Source organism: Ovis aries, chromosome 15 (genome assembly GCF_016772045.2).
Source record: "Ovis aries strain OAR_USU_Benz2616 breed Rambouillet chromosome 15, ARS-UI_Ramb_v3.0, whole genome shotgun sequence".
In the NCBI taxonomy this organism is placed as follows: domain Eukaryota; kingdom Metazoa; phylum Chordata; class Mammalia; order Artiodactyla; family Bovidae; genus Ovis; species Ovis aries.
The window spans coordinates 82132965-82156320 of record NC_056068.1 but is presented as its reverse complement, the minus strand read 5'-3'; the positions used below and the strand labels follow the sequence as shown (position 1 = coordinate 82156320).

General features: G+C 53.5%; 1 protein-coding gene across 1 annotated transcript in view; it reads right to left on the bottom strand.

Moving 5' to 3' along the window:
* LOC114118341 (beta-galactosidase-1-like protein 2) overlaps positions 1-22685 on the bottom strand; it is a 39573-nt gene extending 16888 nt beyond the window's left edge. The window contains exons 1-8 of the mRNA XM_042232642.2: positions 21891-22685; positions 21607-21804; positions 15230-15298; positions 11272-11367; positions 9823-9931; positions 6776-6868; positions 5800-5881; positions 4945-5009 (exon numbers count right to left, since the gene is read on the bottom strand). Coding sequence (XP_042088576.1) covers positions 4945-5009; positions 5800-5881; positions 6776-6868; positions 9823-9931; positions 11272-11367; positions 15230-15298; positions 21607-21804; positions 21891-22180 — 1002 coding nt within the window. The 5' untranslated portion in view covers positions 22181-22685. The remainder of the gene's footprint in view (positions 1-4944; positions 5010-5799; positions 5882-6775; positions 6869-9822; positions 9932-11271; positions 11368-15229; positions 15299-21606; positions 21805-21890) is intronic.
* Positions 22686-23356: the final 671 nt, after the last annotated feature.

Sequence of the window (23356 nt, the reverse complement as noted above, 5' to 3'; positions counted from 1 at the left end):
CACACGCCCAGCCTGGCCTGCCTCTCATGGTCTCACTGTTCTGGCTTTGGAGAAATCTCTTCATCCCCCAGACCAACCCCAGGAGAGGTCTCGTAGGGAAGCACCTGACCCAGAGAAGGCACTGAAGATGCCGAGAGCCAACTGCCCACAATGCAAGCCCAGCGAGAATCCCACACAATACCCGGCTCCTGCTCCGCCCTTGGCCAGCCCGGGCCACCCGGAGGCCCTCCAGCGCCCCAGCCCGAGCCACCCCGAGGCCCTCCAGCGCCCCAGCCCGAGCCACCCTGAGGCCCTCCAGCGCCCCATTCTGAGCCATCCCGAGGCCCGAGGCCCTCCACTGTCCCAATCTGAGCCATCCCGAGGCCCTCAGTCGTCCCAGCCCTGAGCCATCCCAAGGCCTGAGGCCTTCCAGCACCCCATCCCGAGCCGTCCCAAGGCCTTCCAGCGTCCCAGCCTGAGCCGGCCTGGGGCCCTCCTCCGTCCCAGGCCCTCAGGACCTAAGAGCTCCGCATTCAGGCTCACACAATCCACAGTTAAAGTCAATGCTGCTCCTTCCAGCTCTGAAAGTTAATGCAGCCTTGGAATGTCTGCGCTCAGTGCAGGGACCCTTGCCCCCAGCCACCCGCAGCGTTCACATTCCTGCCTAAGCTGATAAATGCTTCAAAGAAAGTAAGACAAAAATAAGTAAACTAACAAAACCACTGCCAACTTTGTGCAGCACAAAATCACGTGAACTTTTCATTCATTTCTGCCTGGCATCCAGCACTTCAACATTTTAAAAATATTCTACTGAATTCCAGAGATAACCTGCTCACTCCTCTGAGTCAAGCTTCCCAGGTGGCGCTAGAGGAAAAGAACCCGCCTGCCAGTGCTGGAGACAGAAAAGTCATGGGTTCGCTCCCTGGGTCAGGAGGACCCGTTGCAGGAGGGCATGGCAACCCACTCCAGCATTCTTGCCTGGAGAACCAGGTGGACAGAGGAGCCGAGTTGGGCATGGCTGAGCAAACGCACACAAATGGAAGCTGTGCGTCTCAAGTCCCTGCAGCTTCCTCCCCCCACAGCCCCGCAGGACCCCCACACTACAGGCCCCCACGTCGGGAAGAGGGCTCCGGCCGCCACCCCACCCTCGGGCGGGCACTGACCCCTGCAGCCACCCTGCCTTTGCAGGTGATGGCGAGTTCATCACGAGACAGTATATTCCATTTCTGGAGAATTCAGATTGCGAGAAAGTACAACCCCTACATACAGCCAGTAAAAGCTCTATTATTCCTTGTACCCACTGAAATTAATTCTGTTCCCTAGCACCCGAAAGAATTTCCCCTTTTTCGTGAAAATGCTCCAAAATTTTGAAGATGCCGCTAAATGAGTCTTCTCTTAATGTGAGATTCACTCCCAATTCCTTCTTTCTCTCTTTTTTTTTTTTTTTCGGTAGGAACATCTCTGTCACATTCTTTCAATCAACTTCGATTGAGCGAGTCAGTGCTGCTTGCCCCCGGCATCAGGTGTGCATCCGAAACCTCGCTGGCCCTGTCGGTGTTCGCGCCCTTCCTCCAGCGTCCCCCGTCTCCCGGGCGCCCCGCGGCCGCCGGCAGCCACTGTGCAGCGCGCGGCTTCCTGCCGGGCCTCCACCCGGAAGTGGCGCCACGGTCGTTACTCGTCGCTCTCTGTCTGGCTTATCCGTCAGGCTCAGCGCTGTCCAGGCTCCTCCATGCGGTCACAATGAGAGATTTCCTCCTTTTTAAAAGCTCGAGGCACGTATCATGCCCTCTTCATCCGCTCACCCCTCCTTACGCACCGGAAGCTTGCACACCGTGGCTGCAGTGAGGCTGGCGCTGTGAGCAGGCAGCACACACCTCTTCAGGGCGGTAACTGTTTCCTCCCTAAACACCTGCAGACGAGACCGCTGCATCAGAGGCGGTTCTATTCCCCCTCGAACCTCCATACGGACTTCCACGGTGGCTTTGAAGAGTTGCTTCTTTGCTACGGCCTAGCAGGTCTTAGGGGCACAGTCCCCGTGAGCCTTCAGAGCTGGGTGTTCGAGAGCCCACTGTTCGGGTAGGAGTCCAGGAGGTAGGCATCAGGGCTGGCAAAGGCTGAGCTGGGGGCTGCCTCTGGCGGCACGGTACCGTGTCAGGGTGGAGTTCTTGGCAAGAGTGCGTCTCAGCCTTTCCAAACCACTTTGATGTACGTTCTCATTCTTCCGCCCTGACCCTCCCCTCACTGGAGGAGTTCAGAGGGCAGATGGTATAAAACAGGGAAAGAGCACGGGAGCTGGAGGCAGAAGGACTGGGTTAGAACCTGGGTTATTCTGTTACATGACTGACCACAGATGATCTCAAAGCCGAAATTTTACATTTCCGAATCGTGGTTTCCTCATAGGCAAGATAAGGATAGGACCAATAGCTTCTTACATGGCAACGCAAGAAACAAACATTAAAAATGGTGGTGGGGGGGGAGTATTAAACTAAAACTTGCTTATATAAATATTATCATAGAATGTTTTCTTAGCTTGTGTTACGAGCTTTCTCCATAGTTGGCTTGTTCACCACCTGTCTCTTACCACTAAAATACACGTTCCAAAAGTGGTGACTGTATGGGGTTCCTTCCCTGCTTTACCCACGATGCCGCGACAAAGACACACCTAGCTGGCACACCTGCTGCCCTTGTTTAGTTGCTAAGTCACGTCCAACTCTTTCGTGACTCCATGGACTATAATCTCACCAGGAGTCTCCAGGCAAGAAACTGGAGCGGGCGGCCATTTCCTTCTTCAGGGGGTCTTCCTGACCTAGGGATCAAACCCACAGCTTCTCCCAGGCAGGTAGATTCCTTACCACTAAGCCACCTGGGAGGCCCAGCTGGTACACAGAAAGAAAGAAAGTGAAGTCGCTCAGTCGTGTCCGACTCTTTGCGACCCCACGGACTGTAGCCCACCAGGCTCCTCCGTCCCTGGGATTCTCCAGCAAGAGTAGTGGAGTGAGTTGCCATTTCCTTCTCCAGGGGACCTTCCCAACCCAGGGATCGAACCTGGATCTTCCGCTTTGTAGGCAGACGCTTTAGCATCCGAGCCACCAGGAAAGAACTGGCACAGAGCAAGAGCTAAAAACATTTACTGGCTGATTTGTTTAATGAATAAATGAACTCAGTTTTAGGACTTTATTAATTATAGTTAGGATAATCATTTTTAACTCCTGAATCCACTTACTGTCTCATATTGTTGCATCACCACCATCACCACCACCACCATCACCACCACCACCACCACCATCATCACCACCATCACCACCATCACCACCATCACCACCACCATCACCATCATCACCATCATCACCACCATCACCACCATCACCACCACCATCACCATCATCACCACCATCACCACCATCACCATTATCATCACCACCATCACCACCACCACCATCATTATCATCACCACCATCACCATTATCATTACCACCATCACCACCACCACCACCACCACCATCATCATTATCATCACCACCACCACCATCATCATCACCACCACCATCACCATCACCATCACCACCATCACCATTATCATTACCACCATCACCACCATCACCACCACCACCATCATCATCATCACCACCATCACCATTATCATCACCACCATCACCATCACCATCACCACCATCACCATTATCATCACCATCACCTCCATCACCACCATCACCATTATCATCACCACCACCACCATCATCATCACCACCACCACCACCACCATCACCACCATCACCATTATCACCATTATCATCACCACCATCACCACCATCACCATCACCACCATCACCATCACCACCATCATATTCTTTGTGTCTGCTCTGCCCCAGGAGTTACATTCCCTCTCCATATTTTCTCAGGATGCACTGACCCCAGTCCTCGCAAATCTCTGCACTGCTTGTACCATTTCCCTTGTACCAGGGACCAACAGCCCTTGGTGTTGGTCCAGTTGTTAAATGGCTGGATACTCGTCACTTGTATCTTTGCACTCTTCTCTAAATCTTAGTTCTATCTTAGACTGAAGAAGGACAGAATCAGGGAGCTAACTATTTTTTTAGAATTCCAGGCATTGTCTTGTCTTGATGGAAATTAGGAGAGTGCTCCCTTCCTGCTAATACTGCAGAGCTCAGTGCAGAGTGGAGCACTCAGCCACTGGTTTCTTTTGGTCAGAGATTTGCGTAGCCTCTGATTCCCCCTAATGCTTCTAGTGGAACCAGCACGTCCTACCGAGTTCTGTTTATTTCTGTTTCTTGTCTTTCTCATTGGACCACAGGTAAATGTCGATGAGGCTTTTCATTCAAAGGGTAAAAACTTTTGCAAACTGACTTTAGGTCCACTTTGGTTTGGAAATCTCAATAAAGGTGGAGTGTTACCCATATTATCAGGCAGATTGCTATGGCAAAGAGTGACATCTGCTTAGCAAACTGCACATGGCATGGAGAGCAATGCCTGATGTATAAACTCCCAGTGAGCGTCACGGCTTCCTGTGTGCAAGGCATCCTGAAACCAGAGGCTCTGCTGGCAGAGCCAGAAGCTCAGGCTCTGGAGCCATGACCTGGGGCCCCAGCTGGTTCCTAGTGTTGCTGCCAAACTGGCGGGTGGGGGGCGGGGCAGTGGTGGAGAGGGCATAGCCCCGGGACTGTGGGGGGAGAGTGTAGCCCCTGGCCTGCGGGGAGAGCGGAGCCCCGCCCTTAGTGACAACACGGCTGCGGCGCCGAGCCATCCTGAACCCTCCTCGCGGCTGTGGGCCAGGCCCTGTGGGCACTTGGATGCAATGGCACCGGAAACCACAAGAGCAGGCATTTCCAGCGTGTAGCAGATCCAGGTTCTACCTGAGCGAGTCAGAGCTGAGAAGTGCCTGAACATCTGAGCCAAGTCCTCTCCTGAGAGGAAGGAAAGCACCCCGCGCCTCTGAGCTGTCCTCACCTGAACTGAGGAGAGCTGTTCGTACGTTTCCTGCCTTATGCTCTTCATGTGGAGAGTGGCGAACACTGCGGAGTGAAGGGGAGACGAGACGCGTCAGCAGCTGGCGGGGCGCCGCCGCCCGCCGCCCGCAGACGCTGCCCGCGATGCCCGCAGACGCTGCCCGCGATGCCCGCAGACGCCGCCCGCCGCCCGCGCCGCCTGCGCCGCCCGCAGACGCTGCTGGTGAAGGCGTGGCCGCGTGTGTCCCCGGGCTCGCAGCGCGCTCGGGCACACTGCCCTCTGCTCAGCCTTCACTGCGAGTTGGCCGGAGGACAAGAAGGGCGGAGGCACCCGGCGTGCTCGTGGATAAGGAGCCCGCAGAGGAAGCCGAGCCCGGGGCGGGGCGGCCGGAGACCTCGGGCCGGGTCTCCGGGGCCCAGGGAAGAGCGGGCGGAGGGCAAGGCCCGGGCCAGGCGGGCTGGAGAAGCCCGCGGCACCGCTCTCCAGCTCGTTCGCGTGACCCTTCCCCCGGCCTGTGCGCCCACCCGTGTTTCCCCCTGAAACTCTCCTGCACGTTTCCTCGCGGCTTTTATGCCCGGACTCTTCGCCCCACGCGCTCCCAGGGCGGGTCTAGGACAGGACTTTCTCTGGAACCCTGCTCTCTCCCGGGGATTCCGGCCTGGCCTGGGGCAGCGGCAGAGATGCCTCCGCTGCGCCCCGGGGCCGGAGGCCAGCAGGGAGACGCGGGGCTGCGAGGGGGCCTCATCTCGGGGCCACGGGCGCCTGGACACGGCCCGGCCCAGAAAATGGGGCAATGGAGCCTCAGACAGACCCTCAGACTCAGCCGGCGGCGGCGGGCAAAGCCACCGTGCATACCAGTAGGTGTGTGTCCCTTCAGGAGTCCCTGGCCCGTGTCCGCCGTCATGAGCATCGTCTTGACCCCTCTGCTCAGCAGTGCCTGTGGGACAGTCGGGAAGATGAACGGTGGTCCGCAGCCCTGGTGGGCGGGAGGGGGGTGGTGTGGGGCGGGTACCCAGGAGAAGGCGAGCATCCGGGCACCCGAGTGAGCTGAGGGGAGGGAAGGAGGCCTCACCACCCCCCACACCCGTTGCTGGTAAGTTGTTCAATGTGAACAGCTGAAAGGGACTTAAAGGCAACCGTCAGCAACGGCCTGAAATGGACACCAACCAAAGACAAGAATTTTCATGATGGATTAAGGAAAAGAAATCCTTCTAATTATATAGAGTATGTACCTGAAGTACGTGGATACAGAAAAATCAAAGATGAAAGGTTGGAAACCCCTGTGCTATACAAACACCAACCAAAAAAGATCTGTGATGTCCACAGAAGGGAAGATTATTGTGACTCACTCTGAGCTTCAGAGGCATGCAGGTGTCCCAGGCCCCTGTCTGGGGGAAAAGCGTGGGAACACCAGCCGCACGGCTGCGGCCTCGTCCATGTGCAGAAGAGCCGCACGATAGTGTGCGACTCTGTCTTTTCGCTGCAACCGAGGCGTCCTCTGACTTCTCTTTGGTTTTCAAAACTAAAACTCTGGACTGTTTGGAAGTCAACACTACAAACTCGTTAGAATAAATAACTTTTCTCTGTCCTATATTTTGAAAAAAAAGACACAGGGAAGCCCCCAAGTGGACACAGCATTGATTCATGAGCTCCGCAGGTTTACAGAGTATTCCGTGTAAGACTTCGACACTTGAAAGTTCTTCATCCACTGCTAACAAATGCTGCATCCCAGATGGTACCTTGCGAGCTCTAGCTGCTCAGAATGTTGGCTCCATGAATCAGCAAAGTGAGAAAAGTATGTAAAGACGGAGGAAAATGAAGGGGCACTTACGTTTTTAATGTACAGCATGTATCTTTTATCCAGATTATAGGAACCGTACTCATTCTCCATCTGCACGGCAATAATGGGGCCCTCTTCTTGGAACTGGGGGTCGAGACGAGAGTCTGAGGATGAGTCAGCCGGTGGGGAAAGGCTGGACTGACTTTCTCAATTTGCTACTGCACACGCACGTTCAGAGTGCCATAGAAAATAACCTGCTCCTAAACGCAGCCCCGAGGACATGGCGGTGGGGGCAGTTTCCGTCATCAAGTCGGCAGCCGCCTCGTGGGGTCAAAACCTCCAGCACCCTTCCTTCCCCAGTGCCCCCAGGGAGCAGCGCCCACTGACTCCCCTAGTCCAACACCTTAAGCAGAGGCTTAGACCTCTGCCCAGCCTTCCTCCAGGGCACCAGGGAAGCAGGGGAGTGGCCCTCTCCTACATCACCCCCTCAGGGACCCACTCTGCTTCCGTCCCTGCACCCCTATCTTCACTTGCCCGTCACCGCCACAGGGCCCCCGTCCTCCCCTCCCTCGTGGCCTCCCTTTGTGGCCGAACGGTGCAGCAGCTCTGCACGCCCCGCGCCAGCACACCGCGCGCGACCCTGTCCTCTACTGTGGTCTCACGGCCGCCCTTTGCATTCCGCCCTGACCTTCTCTTTGCTAAATGGATACAATGCCTTTTCATCCTGGTCTGACTTCTCTCCACCAACAGTCTCCCCTCGTCCGGGAAGCCCTCCCTCCTGCAGCACCCTTCCCGGGCTCTGCACTGGCCAGTCACCCCTCAGCCTCCTCCTTGAGTTCCTCTCCCCCCGCCACCTCTTCCCCAGACCCAGGAGCGTGTGGGATCCCGTGCCTTCCGCCCTCTCAGCTACACCCTCACGCAAACGTCTCCTCCTCCCCCTTCCCGGCCGACTCCCTTCTGCTCTGCAACGCTCACACGCCCCATCAGCCCTGTCTTTGCAGCTCTTGCCAGCCCCGCAGCCGTGTTTTCTCTCTGTGCCTCGCACCTGCCATGTGCTAGCCAGTTTCACTACACTCAGCTCTGCCCTTGGAGACATGTGGCCGCCAGAAGGTCTCCTCCTGGCATGCAGGACTAAGGAAAAGGGCATTGCTCCCTCAGAATTAGACGACACACCAACAATGAAAGGAAGAAGCCAGCTAGCCCCCAGGATGGTGGTCTACACACCAATGCCTGTGCTTGTGGCCCGGGAGGACCTGGGCAGGGAGAGCTGAACTGGGACAGACTCGGCAAGCAGAGCGCAACCAGCTGTGCTAGAGCTGAGCGGGCAGAAAAGAGCCTAAAACAGTTTCCCAAACCTGTGTGCTTCCCAGGGGGCTCAATGGTAAAGAGCCTGCCAATGCAAGAGACGTGGATTTGATCCCTGGGTCGGGAAGATCCGCTGCAGTAGGAAATGGCAACCCACCCTAATGTTCTTGCCTGGAAGAGCCCATGAACAGAGGCGCCTGGTGGGCTACGCTCCACAGGATTGCAGGAGAGTCGGGCATGACTCAGTGACGGAGCGGCACACACAGGAAGAAAGCCACGGCACTGGGAGCTGCCCGGTAGCCTATCGGTTAGGGCTCCAGGCTTTCCCTGCTGTGGCCCAGGTTCTACGCCTTGGTTCCCCGACCCCACAAGCTGTGTGGCACAGCAAAAGATAAGTGAAAACTTTGGTGGCTCAAAGGGTAAGACCCCCAACTTCGGCGGCTCCGGGTTTTGTGCTCACCAGGCAACCTTCTGATTACTGATTTTGTCTTGCAAGCGCTCCAGGATGGGGAATGTCCTGATCTGGGGTGCAGAGAGTGTGCTAATTCACACTAGAACTTTCTTTGATGATGAAAATGTTCTGTGTTCTCACCGTCCAGTGTGATAGTGACCATCCACAGGTGGCCACCTAGCTCTTGAACTGTCTGGTGTGAATAAAGAGCTAAATCCTTTATTTAGTTTCAACAGATTTTAAGTGAAATAGCCTCTGGTGGCCAAGGTTACCGCCCTGGCCAGCACAGCTCCAGGGCCGCAAAGGACCGCCCCTGCGTCTCCGGTCCCCAGCTGCACACGGACCGGCCCTGCAGCCACATCACCTCGTCTGCTGACCCCGGGGCACACTCAGAGTCAGGAGCCAGCTCTGCCCCGAGAAGATCCGCACCACCTGAAGCCTTGCCTGGCCATGTCCAGGCCTGTCGCTACCCCTACAGTAACATCCCTTTCCAGTGATTGCTGTGAGGATAAAATATGCTCCATAAACAGCAAATGCCTAATAAAAAGCTTGATGCAGGTGTGCCAAGTCACTTCCGTCGTGTCCGACTCTTTGCGACCCCACGGACTGTAGCCCGCCAGGCTCCTCTGTCCATGGGATGCTCCAGGCAGGAAGACTGGGGTGGGGTGCCGTGCCCTCCTGCAGGGGTCAAACCCAAGTCTCCTATAGCTCCCACACTGCAAGGGGATCCTTTCCCGCTCAGCCCCCAGGGAAGCCCAACAGAAACCTGATACCTGATAGATACCTTTGTTCCTTCCCTCTGCTCATTTGCTAGCTACTTACACAGTCCTTTGTGCATTTTCCAAACCTTGCAGCAATATGGTGGCACACTATTTCTACTGAAACAATGAATGTGTATGCCACCATGGCTTTATTGCAGGGGAGAGATATTAAAAAAACAGCCGAATTGCAGTTTCTACGAAATCACTGACCTAAGGTCATCTGCGCCATCTATCGCTTGTGAAAGACTGACACACAGCTGTCTTTACAGGTTAGTTCAGACATTCTGATGGCCGTCATAAATCCCCATTTGTGGAGCTGGAGAGCAAACAAATAATGCAGAAGACAGGAAAATATACAGAGCGCGGTTCCCGGCATCCTGCCAGAAACGGCGTCCCAGTAAGACAGGAGACGAGGAACAGGCCTGAAAGCAGAAGCAGCATATTTCTTACATAAGGAACTGGAATTAGCTGCTATGCATGCTTCCTGCTTATGAGTGAAAGAAAGTAGGCTGAGCCCTGCCCAGGAAGGCCATTCAGGCAAGTATTTCCCTTGGTCACAGAGATGGGGAATCAGGTTTTACCTGGAATCCTCTAATCCTGGGAATCAGGTCATCAAAATAGCGATTCACTGCTGCTGTGAAGCCCTTGTGAGTTGTTCTCAGCTTCATGTGAGAATCCTCGAGTAACCAGCTAGGAGGGAGAAGGCGAGACTCAGCCTTGCGGTGGGAGACAGCAGGCAGAGAAGTTCACGGATCCGAGGCTGGAGAACGTGAACAGCCCGGGTTCACATGGCAAGACGAGCAGCAGGCTGAGGTGCTAACCCGTCTCTAAGAAGAAGTCGTCTGTTCGGTCACACACATCTCAACACCTCAACCGCCACCTCTTGCCCCCAAATGCAACTAAGGCTTGTGGACGTGGAAGCAACCAGGGCAGGGTCGCTGAGCTGCAGCCCACAGGCCAGGTCAGAGCTGCTGACTGTTCCTATCAATAAAGTTTTATTGGTACTTGGCTCACCCTTCGCTTGCTTACATGTCATCACAGCTGTGCTCCTGAGGCAGCGGCAGAGATGAACTTCGCAACAGACACTGTCTGTGCCCCCTGAAAGCTGAAAATATTGATCATCTGGCCTTTTTTTAAAAAAAAATAAATAAATAAAGCTCACCAAACCTTAGTCTGGTATGAGATTTTTTTATAAAAATGTTTCAGAGTTTTTTAAAAAATGTTTTTTAATGGAATATTATTTGGTCATTTAAAAAATGAGGAATTGGTTCATGTTAAAGCATGTACAGACTTTGACAACATTATGCCAAGGGAGGGGCGTCCCTGGCAGCCCAGTGGTTAGGGCTCTGTGCTGGGCTCAGTCACTAAAATCCCATAAGCTGCGTGGCACAGCAGGAAAAAAAAATTATGCCAAGAGAAAGAAACCAGGCACAGAGGGTCACATGAGGTATAATTCCATTTATATGAAGTGTGCAGACTTAGGCAGGCCCACAGAAACTGAAAGGAAAGCAGCGGTTGCCAGGGGCTGGGGGTGGCCGGGCAGGGGCTTGCTCTCTGAGCAGCAGAAAGCCTTCCGGGACAGGACAGTAGTGACGGTTGTTCAACATCTTGATGCACTCGATTGCCACAAAATTGCATCGTTTCACATGGTAAATTTCATATTAGGTACATTTCACTACCATTTACAAATGATAAGAAAAAAGACCCTCTTTGAACAGAGATAATCCAATTCTGTTCTATTATTAGTATCATCACAAAAGTTAGAACTTATAAAGATACTGATTACATGATACGATTAGCCAGTAGCTTTCATTAAGGAAAAGAAGGATTCCACCTCTGCACTACAAGGATGAGATGTACATTTATAAAAAACAAACAAACACCGTATCGTTCTAGGTATTCTAAAGTGCATTTTCTAGGTCATGAAGCGGAAGGGGCAGGAGGCACGGACTAAAAGCACCCCTAGGAAACCAAGCGAGACTCTGCTCCGACTTGCTGCCGAACAGGCGCGGGGCGTGAGCACGGCTCACCTGGGCAAGCCTCCGAGGTCCAAGTCGCTCCCGACGTAGGGGCCGACGCACAGGATGACCCACAGGTCCACCTCTGACGCCAAGGATATGAAAGCGCTGAGGAGGGGGCAAGAGCGGCAGTCACCAAGAGCAGAGCCTGGAACCGCCGCCTCCCCGAGGCCTCTCCTGCGGTTAGGACGGTGGAACCAACTCCCAGCCTGCTCACAGAAGTCCCTGCCGGAGGCAGGACCCAGGGACGGGGCCTCCTTCCACACAAAGGCCCTAGTCCAGAGGCCCCGAGGGCAGGACGCACACGACTCGCAGGAACCCCGGCCAGACTCGGGCTGCCCCTGGACCAGCGCGCAGCCTCCTGTCCCCGCGAGGACACCACCGGGACCCGCCCTCACAGCCCCGCTGGCTCCTCCTTCCTTATCTCCCACCTCCAGTCCGCCTGAGTCAGGTTTATTCCTTGCAGTTGCTATTTCTGACCGCGAAATTCCTCTTAATTTTCACCGCTACCACCCTGCGTAAAGAACTCGCATCCATTCCAACGGCTTCCTCCCTCCCTCCTTGCCGCCTCTCTTCCGATGCCGATGGCGCTCCAGGAGCGCAGAATCATCCAGGACGAACACGGGCGTGACGTGTCCCGAGTACCAGCATCAGCACTCAGTACACTCAGCTCTGCGATTATTTGCTCTCTCAATTCTATCACATAGGGATCGATACACCTCCATTTTACAGATAAGACAATAGGCGCTTAAGGAGTCAGAGGTCACATTCTTGGGAAACTGGAAGCGTTAAAAGACAATCCGCCTCCAGAAAAGAAATCTTAACTGTGTTATTCTGCCTCTCAGAAATACCACCAGCATGCAAATAGTAACTTCCTGAATTTCCCGAATTAAAATTCCCCCGGTGACTTACTTCATAGCCCCTCCGGAACAGATTTCAAATTTTGCAGCATAGCACCCAAAACGGGCCAAGATAAGCTTGACTCTCTCTCCAGCTCTATTTTCTGATGTTTCTTCTACTCAGAACCAGCAGGAGAGTCAGATGGCGCTACTGCCGTTCCAGGAAACTATGAAGTTAGTCCCAGGGCCTGCTCCTTGCCTCCCTGGCACACGCTCACCTACACATCCTGCCGCCTTGCACTGACCTAGGCGGATCCCAAGCCACCAGAACAGAAGCAGAAGCGAGCGCTCCCGCCAGAAACCCCCCTCCGCCTGCTTCCCACTCTGGGCGTGGTGCCTGGCGGGCGCAGTGCGGGGCGGCGCGGTGGCTTGAAAGCTAGGTGCCGGCGAAAGCTTAAGCTACGAGAGGGAAAGACCCTGAAGCCCCGGTTCTCTCTTGGAAGAGCAATGCACACTCACTGTGAATATCTATTTTAAACCTTCCCTAATGAAAACAGATCTTTATTGACAGATGATGTCGCGGTTCCCTCGCTGCAGCAGGAACGGCAGTCTAACTCATGTCAGTGCCCTCCCACACCTCTGACTGCTCCGATCGTGGCCTGAAATCACGTCTAACAAACTCCTGCTCGGGGTCCCAATGTACTGGAGCTACCCCTCTGCTGCTACCCACCCCAGGCTGTTCCCCTAGTTTGGGTTATGAGTCCTCAGCTGCTATTTGCCTCCCTCTAATGTCTGAGGAGGTCTTACAAATAGCCGTGAAAAGAAGAGAAGCGAAAAGCAAAGGAGAAAAGGAAAGATATTCCCATTTGAATGCAGAGTTCCAAAGAATAGCAAGGAGAGATAAGAAAGCCTTCCTCAGCGATCAATGCAAAGAAATAGAGGAAAACAACAGAATGGGAAAGACTAGAGATCTCTTCAAGCAAATTAGAGATACCAAGGGAACATTTCATGCAAAGATGGGCACAAGAAAGGACAGAAATGGTATGGACCTAACAGAAGCAGAAGATATTAAGAAGAGGTGGCAAGAATACACAGAAGAACTGTACAAAAAAGAGCTTCATGACCCAGATAATCACGATGGTGTGATCGCTCATCTAGAGCCAGACATCCTGGAATGGGAAGTCAAGTGGGCCTTAAGAAGCATCACTATGAACAAAGCTAGTGGAGGTGATGGAATTCCAGCTGAGCTGTTTCAAATCCTGAAAGATGATGCTGTGAAAGTGCTGCACTCAATATGCCAGCAAATTTGGAAAACTCAGCAGTGACCACAGGACGGGGAAAGGTCAGTTTTCATTCCAATCCCAAAGAAAGGCAATGCCAAAGAATGCTCAAACTACTGCACAATTGCACTCATCTCACACGCTGGCAAAGTAATGCTCAAAATTCTCCAAGCCAGTCTTCAGCAATACGTGAACCATGAACTTCCAGATGTTCAAGCTGGTTTTAGAAAAGGCAGAGGAACCAGAGATCAAATTGGCAACATCCGCTGGATCACTGAAAAAGCAAGAGAGTTTCAGAAAAACAGCTATTTCTGCTTTATTGACTAACTATGCCAAAGCCTTTGACTGTGTGGATCACAATAAACTGTGGAAAATTCTGAAAGAGATGGGAATATCAGACCACCTGACCTGCCTCTTGAGAAACCTGTATGCAGGTCAGGAAGCAACAGTTAGAACTGGATATTGAACAACAGACTGGTTCCAAATCGGGAAAGGAGTACGTCAAGGCTGTATATTGTCACCCTGTTTATTTAACTTCTATGCAGAGTACATCATGAGAAACGCTGGGCTGGAAGAAGCACAAACTGTAATCAAGATTGCCGGGAGAAATATCAATAACCTCAGATATGCAGATGACACCACCCTTATGGCAGAAAGTGAAGAGGAGCTAAAAAGCATCTTGATGAAAGTGAAAGAGGAGAGTGAAAAAGTTGGCTTAACATTCAGAAGCTCAACATTCAGAAAACAAAGATCATGGCATCTGGTCCCATCACTTCATGGCAAATAGATGGGGAAACAGTGGAAACAGTGTCAGACTTTATTTTGGGGGGCTCCAAAATCACTGCAGATGGTGATTGCAGCCATGAAATTAAAAGACGCTTACTCCTTGGAAGAAAAGTTGTGACCAACCTAGATAGCAGATTAAAAAGCAGAGACATTACTTTGCCAACAAAGGTCTGTCTGTTCAAGGCTGTGGTTTTTCCAGTGGTCATGTATGGATGTGAGAGTTAGGCTATAAAGAAAGCTGAGCGCCAAAGAGCTGATGCTTTTGAACTGTGGTGTTGGAGAAGACTCTTGAGAGTCCCTTGGCCTGCAAGGAGATCCAACCAGTCCATTCTAAAGGAGATCAGTCCTGGGTGTTCATTGGAAGGACTGATTCTAAAGCTGAAACTCCAATACTTTGGCCACCTCATGAGAAGAGTTGACTCACTGGAAATGACTGATGCTGGGAGGGACTGGGGGCAGGAGGAGAAGGGGACGACAGAGGATGAGATGGCTGGATGGCATCACTGACTCAATGGACATGGGTTTGGGTGAACTCCGGGAGTTGGTGATGGACAGGAGGCCTGGCATGCTGGGATTCATGGGGTCGAAAAGAGTCGGACAGGACTGAGCAACTTACCTGAACTGAACTGACTGGTAGACAGTCTTATTCCACAGCACAGCACATAGTCTGTGTATTTCCAGCATCAAAGACAGTTAGGATTACAGTGGATGGAAGATACATGGTTTTGAACAATTACTCTTACTGTATTACGTCTCAAAACTCCCACAAACTATAGCTCAGAAATTTCCTCTTACAATTGAAATAGTGGGGTCCCCACGTAGATTAGGGCTGCAGGGACGCTGCCTGAGCCACACGTGGGCGAAATGCGCAGCGGACATGGAGGTCTGGGCTCCACCACTGACAACAGGCTGCCTGCTCAGGGGGCTGCCATTGGGGGATGGAATCATCAGAGCTTCCGGGGGATTCTCAGAGGGAAAGCAAGGTGACTCTTGCTTCATCTGACCCTACAGAGTCAAACTCCCGTCTGTGAGCCAGAGAAACAGCAACTTAAACAAGAAACATACAGCAAATCCAGGTTTCCCCTATAGTGAAAGTGGCCTCTTCTTGGTTCATGGAGGTTCCAAGGAACATGCCTGAAACAGAAAAAATAAGAAATGTAAAAACTTTCTATTTTACAATTGTAAATTATATAATATTAGATTATACAATATTATTTAAATGAAGACAAAATGAAATCCAGCAACCAATAGTACAGCATTCACAATAGCCAGTGTATCCATTTAAAGTTTACTAGGCATGCCAAACTCACTCTCCAAAACAAACAAGCAAAGAAATCCAGAAAAATTGACGCATAAGCCAGAAAAAGCAATTGAGCAACAGAAATGAACCCAGAAATGACATGCAGGTTGAAACTGGCAAAAAAATATTAAAAAGGTATAACAAACATATACCATATCTTTAATAAGCAAATAAAAGCATGATCATAATGAAGAAAATGGAAGATATAAAAAGGATCCCAAAGGAACTTTTAAATTTTAAAAAAATATAATATCTGAAATCAAAAATACTCTGGATGCAGTTATGAGCAGGAAATGAAAAATATACCACTGATACTAACAACAGAACAGAAACCAGAATAGAATCCCAGGATGTTTTAAGATAGAGCAAAAGAAATTACCCAAACTGGAAAACAGGAAAACCAGTATAAGTTAAAATGAACAAAGCATCAGTAATATGTGGGATCTTATCAAGAAGTCCAAGTCCCAGGGGAAGAGGGGAGATAAAATTACTAGAAGAAATAGGAAGTTTTACCAAATTTTGGTAAATTGATGAAAACTATAAACCTACAGTCCCAAGAACTTCAATGAACCACAAGTGGTGGTGGGGGTGGGGGGGGGGGCGGAAATCTACACCAGAATGCATCAGAAGCAGATAGCTGAAAAGCAATGACAAAGAAAACGTCTTAAAAGCAACCAGAGAGAGGAAAACGAGAAATTACACAAATAATTTTTTAAAAAATATAGGAACTACAGAAGACTTGCCATCAGATAATGTGTAAGTCAGAAGATAACAAAGAAACATATTTAAGGTGCTGAGAACGAAGCGCCAAACAACAAAAAAATCAGTCTAAAATGCTATACCCAGTGAAATTATCCCCCAAAATTTAAGATGAAAGAGAAATATCCTTCAAAGAGATGAAATCTAAGACAATTCATGACCAGCTGGCTTCGGCACGTCTCTCTGCAGAAAGCAGTGGCAGCGCTGGGAACAGCCACCTGCACAAGGAGCGAGGAGCGTGAAGAGAGGGTAATACGCGGGCAAATACAACAGATACTCTGTCTCCTTGAACTTATCTCAGATGTAATCGGATGTTCAAACCAGGAAGAGAATGTTTCACGAGTTTCATAGTTTAAAACAATAAGGCCCGTGACACAGCATGGCACAAAGGAGGGTGAGATGGAAACACACAAGGGCAAGATGCTGCGGCCCCAGTGTGTCACCGTGAGAAAAGAGGGGGATCTAGGTGACGAACTTTATATGAGAACTCAGGGAGCAAGTCCAGGATCCTAAAAAAATGACTCATATCCCACTTTTACCAGTGGACCCATCATCCAGACAGAAACTCAGTGAGGGAAACTGGACCCGAGCTACACAGTAGGCCAGAAGAACACGTGTTGGTGCGGTGCTTGACGGAATTACACACAGCGATGGGAATGAACAAGCTAGAGCAAGGCAGATCGTGGAGGAAGCTCACAAACATGATCTTGAGCAGAAGACCAGACACAAGAGTAAAGGCTGTACGGCTCCAGGCGCATAAAGTTCAAAAGAGGCCACGGTGATGTATGCGTTGGAGACACACGCTCTGCCACCCCTCTGCCGGGTGGTCCTGACTGCAGGCGATGGGAAGGCTTCTGAGGCCAGGCCACAGGAGCACGTCCATGCGGCTAAGCTCACGGAGCTCAGTGCTTAGATACTGGACACATGCCAGACTTCAATAAAGTGCAGCTACGAAAGCGAATACAAGACAGCGACGAAGCCAGGCTTCGACAGTACGTGAACCGTGAACTTCCAGATGCTCAAGCTGGATTCAGAAACGGCAGAGGAACCAGAGAGCAAATTGCCAACATCTGCTGGATCATCAAAAAAGCAAGAGAGTTCCAGAAAAATATCTACTGCTTTACTGACTCCGCCAAAGCCTTTGACTGTGTGGATCACAACAAACTGTGGGAAGTTCTTCCGGGAGGAGGCAGGAGGAGGGACAACAAAGGGCGAGATGGCTGGATGGCATCACTGACTTGATGGACATGAGTTTGGGTGGACTCCGGGAGTTGGCGATGGACAGGGAGGCCGGGCATGCTACAGTTCATGGGGTCGCAAAGAGTCAGACACAATGGAGCGACTGAGCTGAACGTTACCAGTGAGGCTATGCTGGGGAACTTGGACCAAACATTCCGCACCCTGCGCGCCCCTCACCCCGACAACGCCTGGCTGCTGAGCTCGGGCTCAGGTCTCACCACCCCTGCCTCAACACCTGCCATCTCTTGGGCTAGAATCTCACCATTCTAGCTCTGCAGCTCCAGCTCGCCAACCACAGATCCTGAGATTTCTCCTCGCTGTATGAGCCAGTTCCTTAACACACACACACACACACACACACACACACACACACACACACCCCGGCCCTGCTTCTCTGAGAAGGCTCCTAACACAGTTGATGACATTCATTCAGAGCAGATGGCCACAGCTGAAGCCAGCTGCCGGAGCCGGGGTTGGCAGCAACATTCACTCTGTAAGTGACGGCTCGCCGGAGGCTCTGTATCAATGAGCTTGAGAGGCAAAACCTGCAGAAGCCCCAGGGTTCTCGCTGTGAAGGTCTCAGACAGATCCCTCTCGGTTCCCACAGGGTTAGGGGAGAGTGGGCATTTTAAAGCACGTCCAGGCTCTTCTGTCCTTGACAAACGCCAGCCCTCAGCCGAGAGTACCATTGCCAGAGCTGCAGGGGACATTCCCCAGACGACCGCGGGGAGGAAGAGAAGCACGCAGAGCCGGCCTTACGCGGCCCGCTCGGGGCAGAGACCCACCGAGGCCTCCGCCCTCCCCTCGCAGCGCGTCTGTCTACAGGCTCCCATAGACAGAAGGGGTTACAGCCCGAGGCACTCTAGGCCTCAGGCCCTGCTTAGGGGGAATCTCCAGGGAAAGCCAAAGGCGGCGGGGAGACAGCAGCAAGGACGCAAGAGGAGAAGTTCTTCGGAAACCAGTCAGAGCAGCAGCCCCGCACGCCAGGCAGATGTAACAGCTCACACACAAGCCTGCTGTGCCAGGCCCTCTCGCCCGCGCCAGCCTGCCTTGCTTTCAACAGAAAGCTGTAAGACAGGCAGAAACAAAGGCCACTGCTAAGGAGGCAAAGCAGATGAGAACCAGGCTTCGACATGGGAGACACCGTGGAGTTACTAGACCGGGAATTTAAAACAGCTCTGCCTCAGGTGCGAAAGCAGGAAGTGGACAGTGGGCAAGGTGGGCAACATGAGCAGAGACGGGAACCCTGAGAATAAGAAGGAAGCACTAACACACAGGGCTGGCGCCCGGATGGGCTCAGCGGCCACAGAGCCACGGGAAGAAGGCGAGGGCTTGCGGCAGGGCAGGAGCACCCTCCAAACTGAACTGCAAAGAGGAAAGAACACGGAAGGAAGGAGGACAGGATCCGAGTCCTGTGGGACAGTACGCGTGTGACGGAAGCGCCAGAGGAGATTCAAGGGAGAAAGGAAAGAAGCAACAGTCCATGGAGCAACGCTCCAACAACTCCCCAAGCGGAGGGCCGTCGTCAAACCGCAGACCCAGGAAGCTCCGCGAACGCAAAGCAGGGTAAACGCATTTAGAAACCTGCGTGGAAGGACATCAGAGACCAGAAGAAGTGCTGCGATGGCGCAAGGAGGGGTGGGCCACAGGGCACCACCGAAAACGGGCCGGACCCGAGCCCGCCTCAAAGCGCGTCCGCAAAGCGTGTCGAGACCCTCCACCCTGGGGCGGAGCGCTTGTGAACCTACAGCGGCATGATCCCACGACTGAAGACCTGTTCAAGACGGAGAGAGAGAAGCGCAGCCTGACAGCTGTGAGATGCGGCCCTTGGGAGCGAATGCTGGCCTCTCGTCCACAGGCTCCTTGCTGTGCCCAGCTGCTGCTGCTGCTAAGTCGCTTCAGTCGTGTCTGACTCTGTGTGACCCCATAGACGGCCTCCTACCAGGCTCCTCTGTCCCTGGGGTTCTCCAGGCAAGAACACTGGAGTGGGTTGCCATTTCCTTCTCCGATGCTGGAAAGTGCAAAGTGAAAGTGAAGTCGCTCAGTCGTGTCCAACTCTTCGCAACCTCATGGACTGCAGCCCACCAGGCTCCTCCGTCCATGGGATTTTCCAGGCAAGAGTCCTGGAGTGGGGTGCCATTGCCTTCTCCAGAGGATCTTCCTGACCCAGGGATGGAACCCAGGTCTCCCACATTGCAGGTACATGCTTTACCATCCGAGCCACAAGAGAAACTCCAATGTGTACGTGACTGTGTGTTAAACAGGCAGCGAGTGGGGAGCTGCTGCATAGCGCAGAGAGCCCAGCCTGGGGCTCTGTGACGGCTGAGAGGCTGGGGGGGGGGGGAGGCTCAAGAGGGAGGGACGAGTGTATACACAGAGCTGTTGTACAGCAGAAACCAACACAACATCATGAAGCAAATGGACTCTACGTTTAAAAGGGGGAAGGAGGGAGAGGGGTGAACTGGGAGTTTGGGGTTAGCAGACGCAAACTGTCACACTTAGAATGGATAAAAGTAAGGTCCTCTCTATAGCACAGGCTTCCCTGGCGGCGCAGCTGGTAAAGAATCCGCCTGCAGTGCAGGAGACCCCAGTTCACTTCCTGGGTTGGAACGGACAGGCTGCCCACTCCAGTATTCTTGGGCTTCCCTTGTGGCTGAGCTGGTAAAGATTCCGCCTGCAACGCGGGAGACCTGGGTTTGATCCCTGGGTTGGGAAGACCCCCTGGAGGAGGGAAAGGCTGCCTGCTCCAGGATTCTGGCCCGGAGAATTCCACGGACAGTCCATGGGGTCACAAAGGGTCGGACACGACTGAGCGACTTTCACTATAGCACAGGGAACTTTACCCAATCTCCTAGGATAAACCATAATGAAAATGATTTTAAATGTCTGTGTGTGTGTGACTGAGTCAGTTTGCTATAGAGGGGCAATTAGCACAACTCTGGTGGTTCAGATGGTGAAGAATCTGCCCGCGACATGGGAGACCTGGGTTGAATCCCTAGGTGGGGAAGATCCCCTGGAAAAGGGAATGGCAACCCACTCCAGTGTTCTTGCCTGGAGAGTCCCATGGACAGAGCAGCCTGGCAGGTTACAGTCCATCGGGTCGCAAAGAGTCGGCACAACTGAGCGACTAACACTCTCCACAAAAACTTTTGCAAATCAACCATATTTCAATTTAAAAAGTATGTGTGTGTGTGTATATTATACACGTAAAGACAGTGCAATCTTTTCTACAAAACGCAGGCATTGTGCTGCAGCTTCATTCTGAGAGGACGTTCTGCTTCGGGTGACTCAGAGCACCTTATAGTTTATGAAACAATGGTGAGAATTTTTATATTTCTAAACAGGGATACTAAAACCGACAAAACTTGGCGGTTTTATTTCAGCCACAAATGTTTTAACATTTTTACTGGTTCCTGATACGTTTAATGGAAGTCCCACCGACTTCAGTGGCGTATCATTTTCAGGTGTACAGCGCAGTGACTCCCGGTTTTTACAGAACGTAGGAGTTCACGGCGTTTCAGTGTCTGAGTCACTGCTATTCAAAAGCAACAGCACAATGAGGAAGCAAGGAAGAGAAAGGATGCGATGTGTGAAGGCTTTCATGGCAATTTGGGGGAAAATGCTTTAAAACCTCATTCCCCATCATTTGCCATGTTAAAATCCAAATGTTTAAAATACAGGGTTTTTTTTTTTATTTTTCCTAAACTTACACTTTAAAAATCAAGTCACTGAAAAGGACGCAAATAGAACTATCCAAACAATAATGGATGGGCACTTTCTAAGCTTAGAAGGTGGAAAAGAAATCCACTGTTTGTTCTTTCTTCACCTCAGTGAGCAGAATGAGGACAATCTCAGGATTCTCCAGGCCTGCCTCTCAGTGAGACAGGACTTTCCCTGGCACTCATCACTGGGCCGACTCTGCCCACAGGGCAGCTCTCCAAGGAGGATGGGGCCCGCTGCCTAGATCCCCGGGACCGAGGGGACGCTGGGTTGCAGCTGCCTGGGACAGGAGACAGCAGCGTGCAGGCGGGAGCAAGCCTGCTGAGACAGACGGCCGCAGGAGCGGGCTCCACTCACGTGTGGCCCGGGGAGCGCGCGACGCCGAGCAGAGGCCGGTGCAAGGGCCGCGGCAGACTGCACTCACGTGGTGACGGTGTTGAAGCCACAGGCCTTCAGCTTCAGGAGGCTGTCCTTCCAGTAGTCCCGGGGCACGCGGAAGTAGTGGATGGTGCCCGACAGGATGAGGAAAGGCGTGTTCCCCAGTGTGAAGTTGGAGCCCCTCACCTGCAGACCCACAAGCCGCTCACTGACGCTCGAGGGCCTCAGGAGAGCCTGGACCACGCTGCAGAAACACAGGATGCGTGTGACTCCCACAGAGGTGGGCCCGTTGTGAGGGCCTCTCCTCCAGGGCCCTGCCCTCAGACCTACCTCTCTGGGAGGCCTTGCAACGCGGACGTTACCAGGAACCTGGAAGTCAGGCTCAGGAGGCCCACCAGCCTCACCAGGAACAAGAAGGCCTGCATGCTAGAGAGACGGGACAGACAGAGGTCAGGGCCCCGGGCCGGGAAGGAGTGGCTGCCGGGAGAGGTCAGGCCTTGGGGGTCCGGGGGGGCGAGGGCAGGCAGGCCTGCACAGCTATCCTGGGTTCCAGACATGCCAAGGCCAGGTCTCCTGCCAGGAGGGAGGTGGGCTGTGCAGACAGGCTCCTGCTGAACCATGGGGTCTTCAGACACCCCTGACTTTTTAGAGAAGACCAAGCATCCTTCAAGGAAGCTTTATAAACAAAATCATCTCGGGTGATTTGCCAGAGACATCTTCCGGCTGAGTGACTCAGGGATCAGTGTCCAGCAGAGAATAGGGCTGGCGGGGCCTCTGGGCCTCGGTCATCTCCGCCCACCACACCCAACCCCTCCCCCACACGGCGGCCCGTGGCCCACGACTTTCTTCAGGGAACAGGGGCCGCCAGGGTGGCCCACCTAGCAATGAGGGGTGTCCCCGAGGACCCGGTGGGTGGGGGGGGAGTGTCAGGGAGGTCATGGGGAGGGTGGACCCAGCTCCAAGTGACAGGCCCCAGACTCACAGTGCAGACGACCCCCGCCCTAGACCTGCTCCCCCAACAGGCCATCCCAGGGGAGCGCATACAGAGAGGGACCCCAAAACAGCCAGGACCCCGCCCTGGGCCTCCTCTGGAGCTCCCTGCAGGACCCATGTGGTGCCCAACCCGCTGCGGCCTCTGGGCAGCCCGCACCCACCCATCTCCCTCCGAGACCCGCCCCCACCGCCAGGACCCCTGCCCCTTCCTGCACCCCTCCCCCTCCTGCACCTGTCTCCCCTCCTGCACCCCTCCCCTTCCCGCACCCCTCCTGCTCCTGCCTCCCCTCTCCTGCACCCTCTCCTCCGTCTGCACCGCCCCCCTAGGACCCCACGCGGTAGCGGCCGTCCCCTAGGCACGGTCGCCGCACATCCCTGCGCGAGGCTCTGAGAGCAGGAGGTCTTTCCCTGGACTTGGGATCCAGCCGGAGCGCCTCTCAGGCCCGGCGACATCCCCGGGGCAGGTCGGGCTCTTGTCAGACCGACCCTGAAACCGCCAAGTCCCAGGCCGCGCCGGCGAACCTCAAGCGCGGAGCTCTTCTGGCTCCAGACCAGCAGGACCTGCAGGCGGCCGCCCGCGCGGGGTCGGGGGTGCGGGCCGGGGGGCGGGGCGGGGCCGGGGGGCGGGGCGGGGCGGGGCGGGGCCGGGGGCGGGGCTGAGAGCGCGCCGGCGGCCCGCCCCTCCCCCCGCGGGGCGGCCGGCTTGGCTACGGCCCTCCCGGCTGGTCTGTGCTGATCCGGATTCAGGCTCTGAGAGCCGCTTTGTTATTCAGTCGCTCAGCGTGCCCCTGCCGACTCTTTGG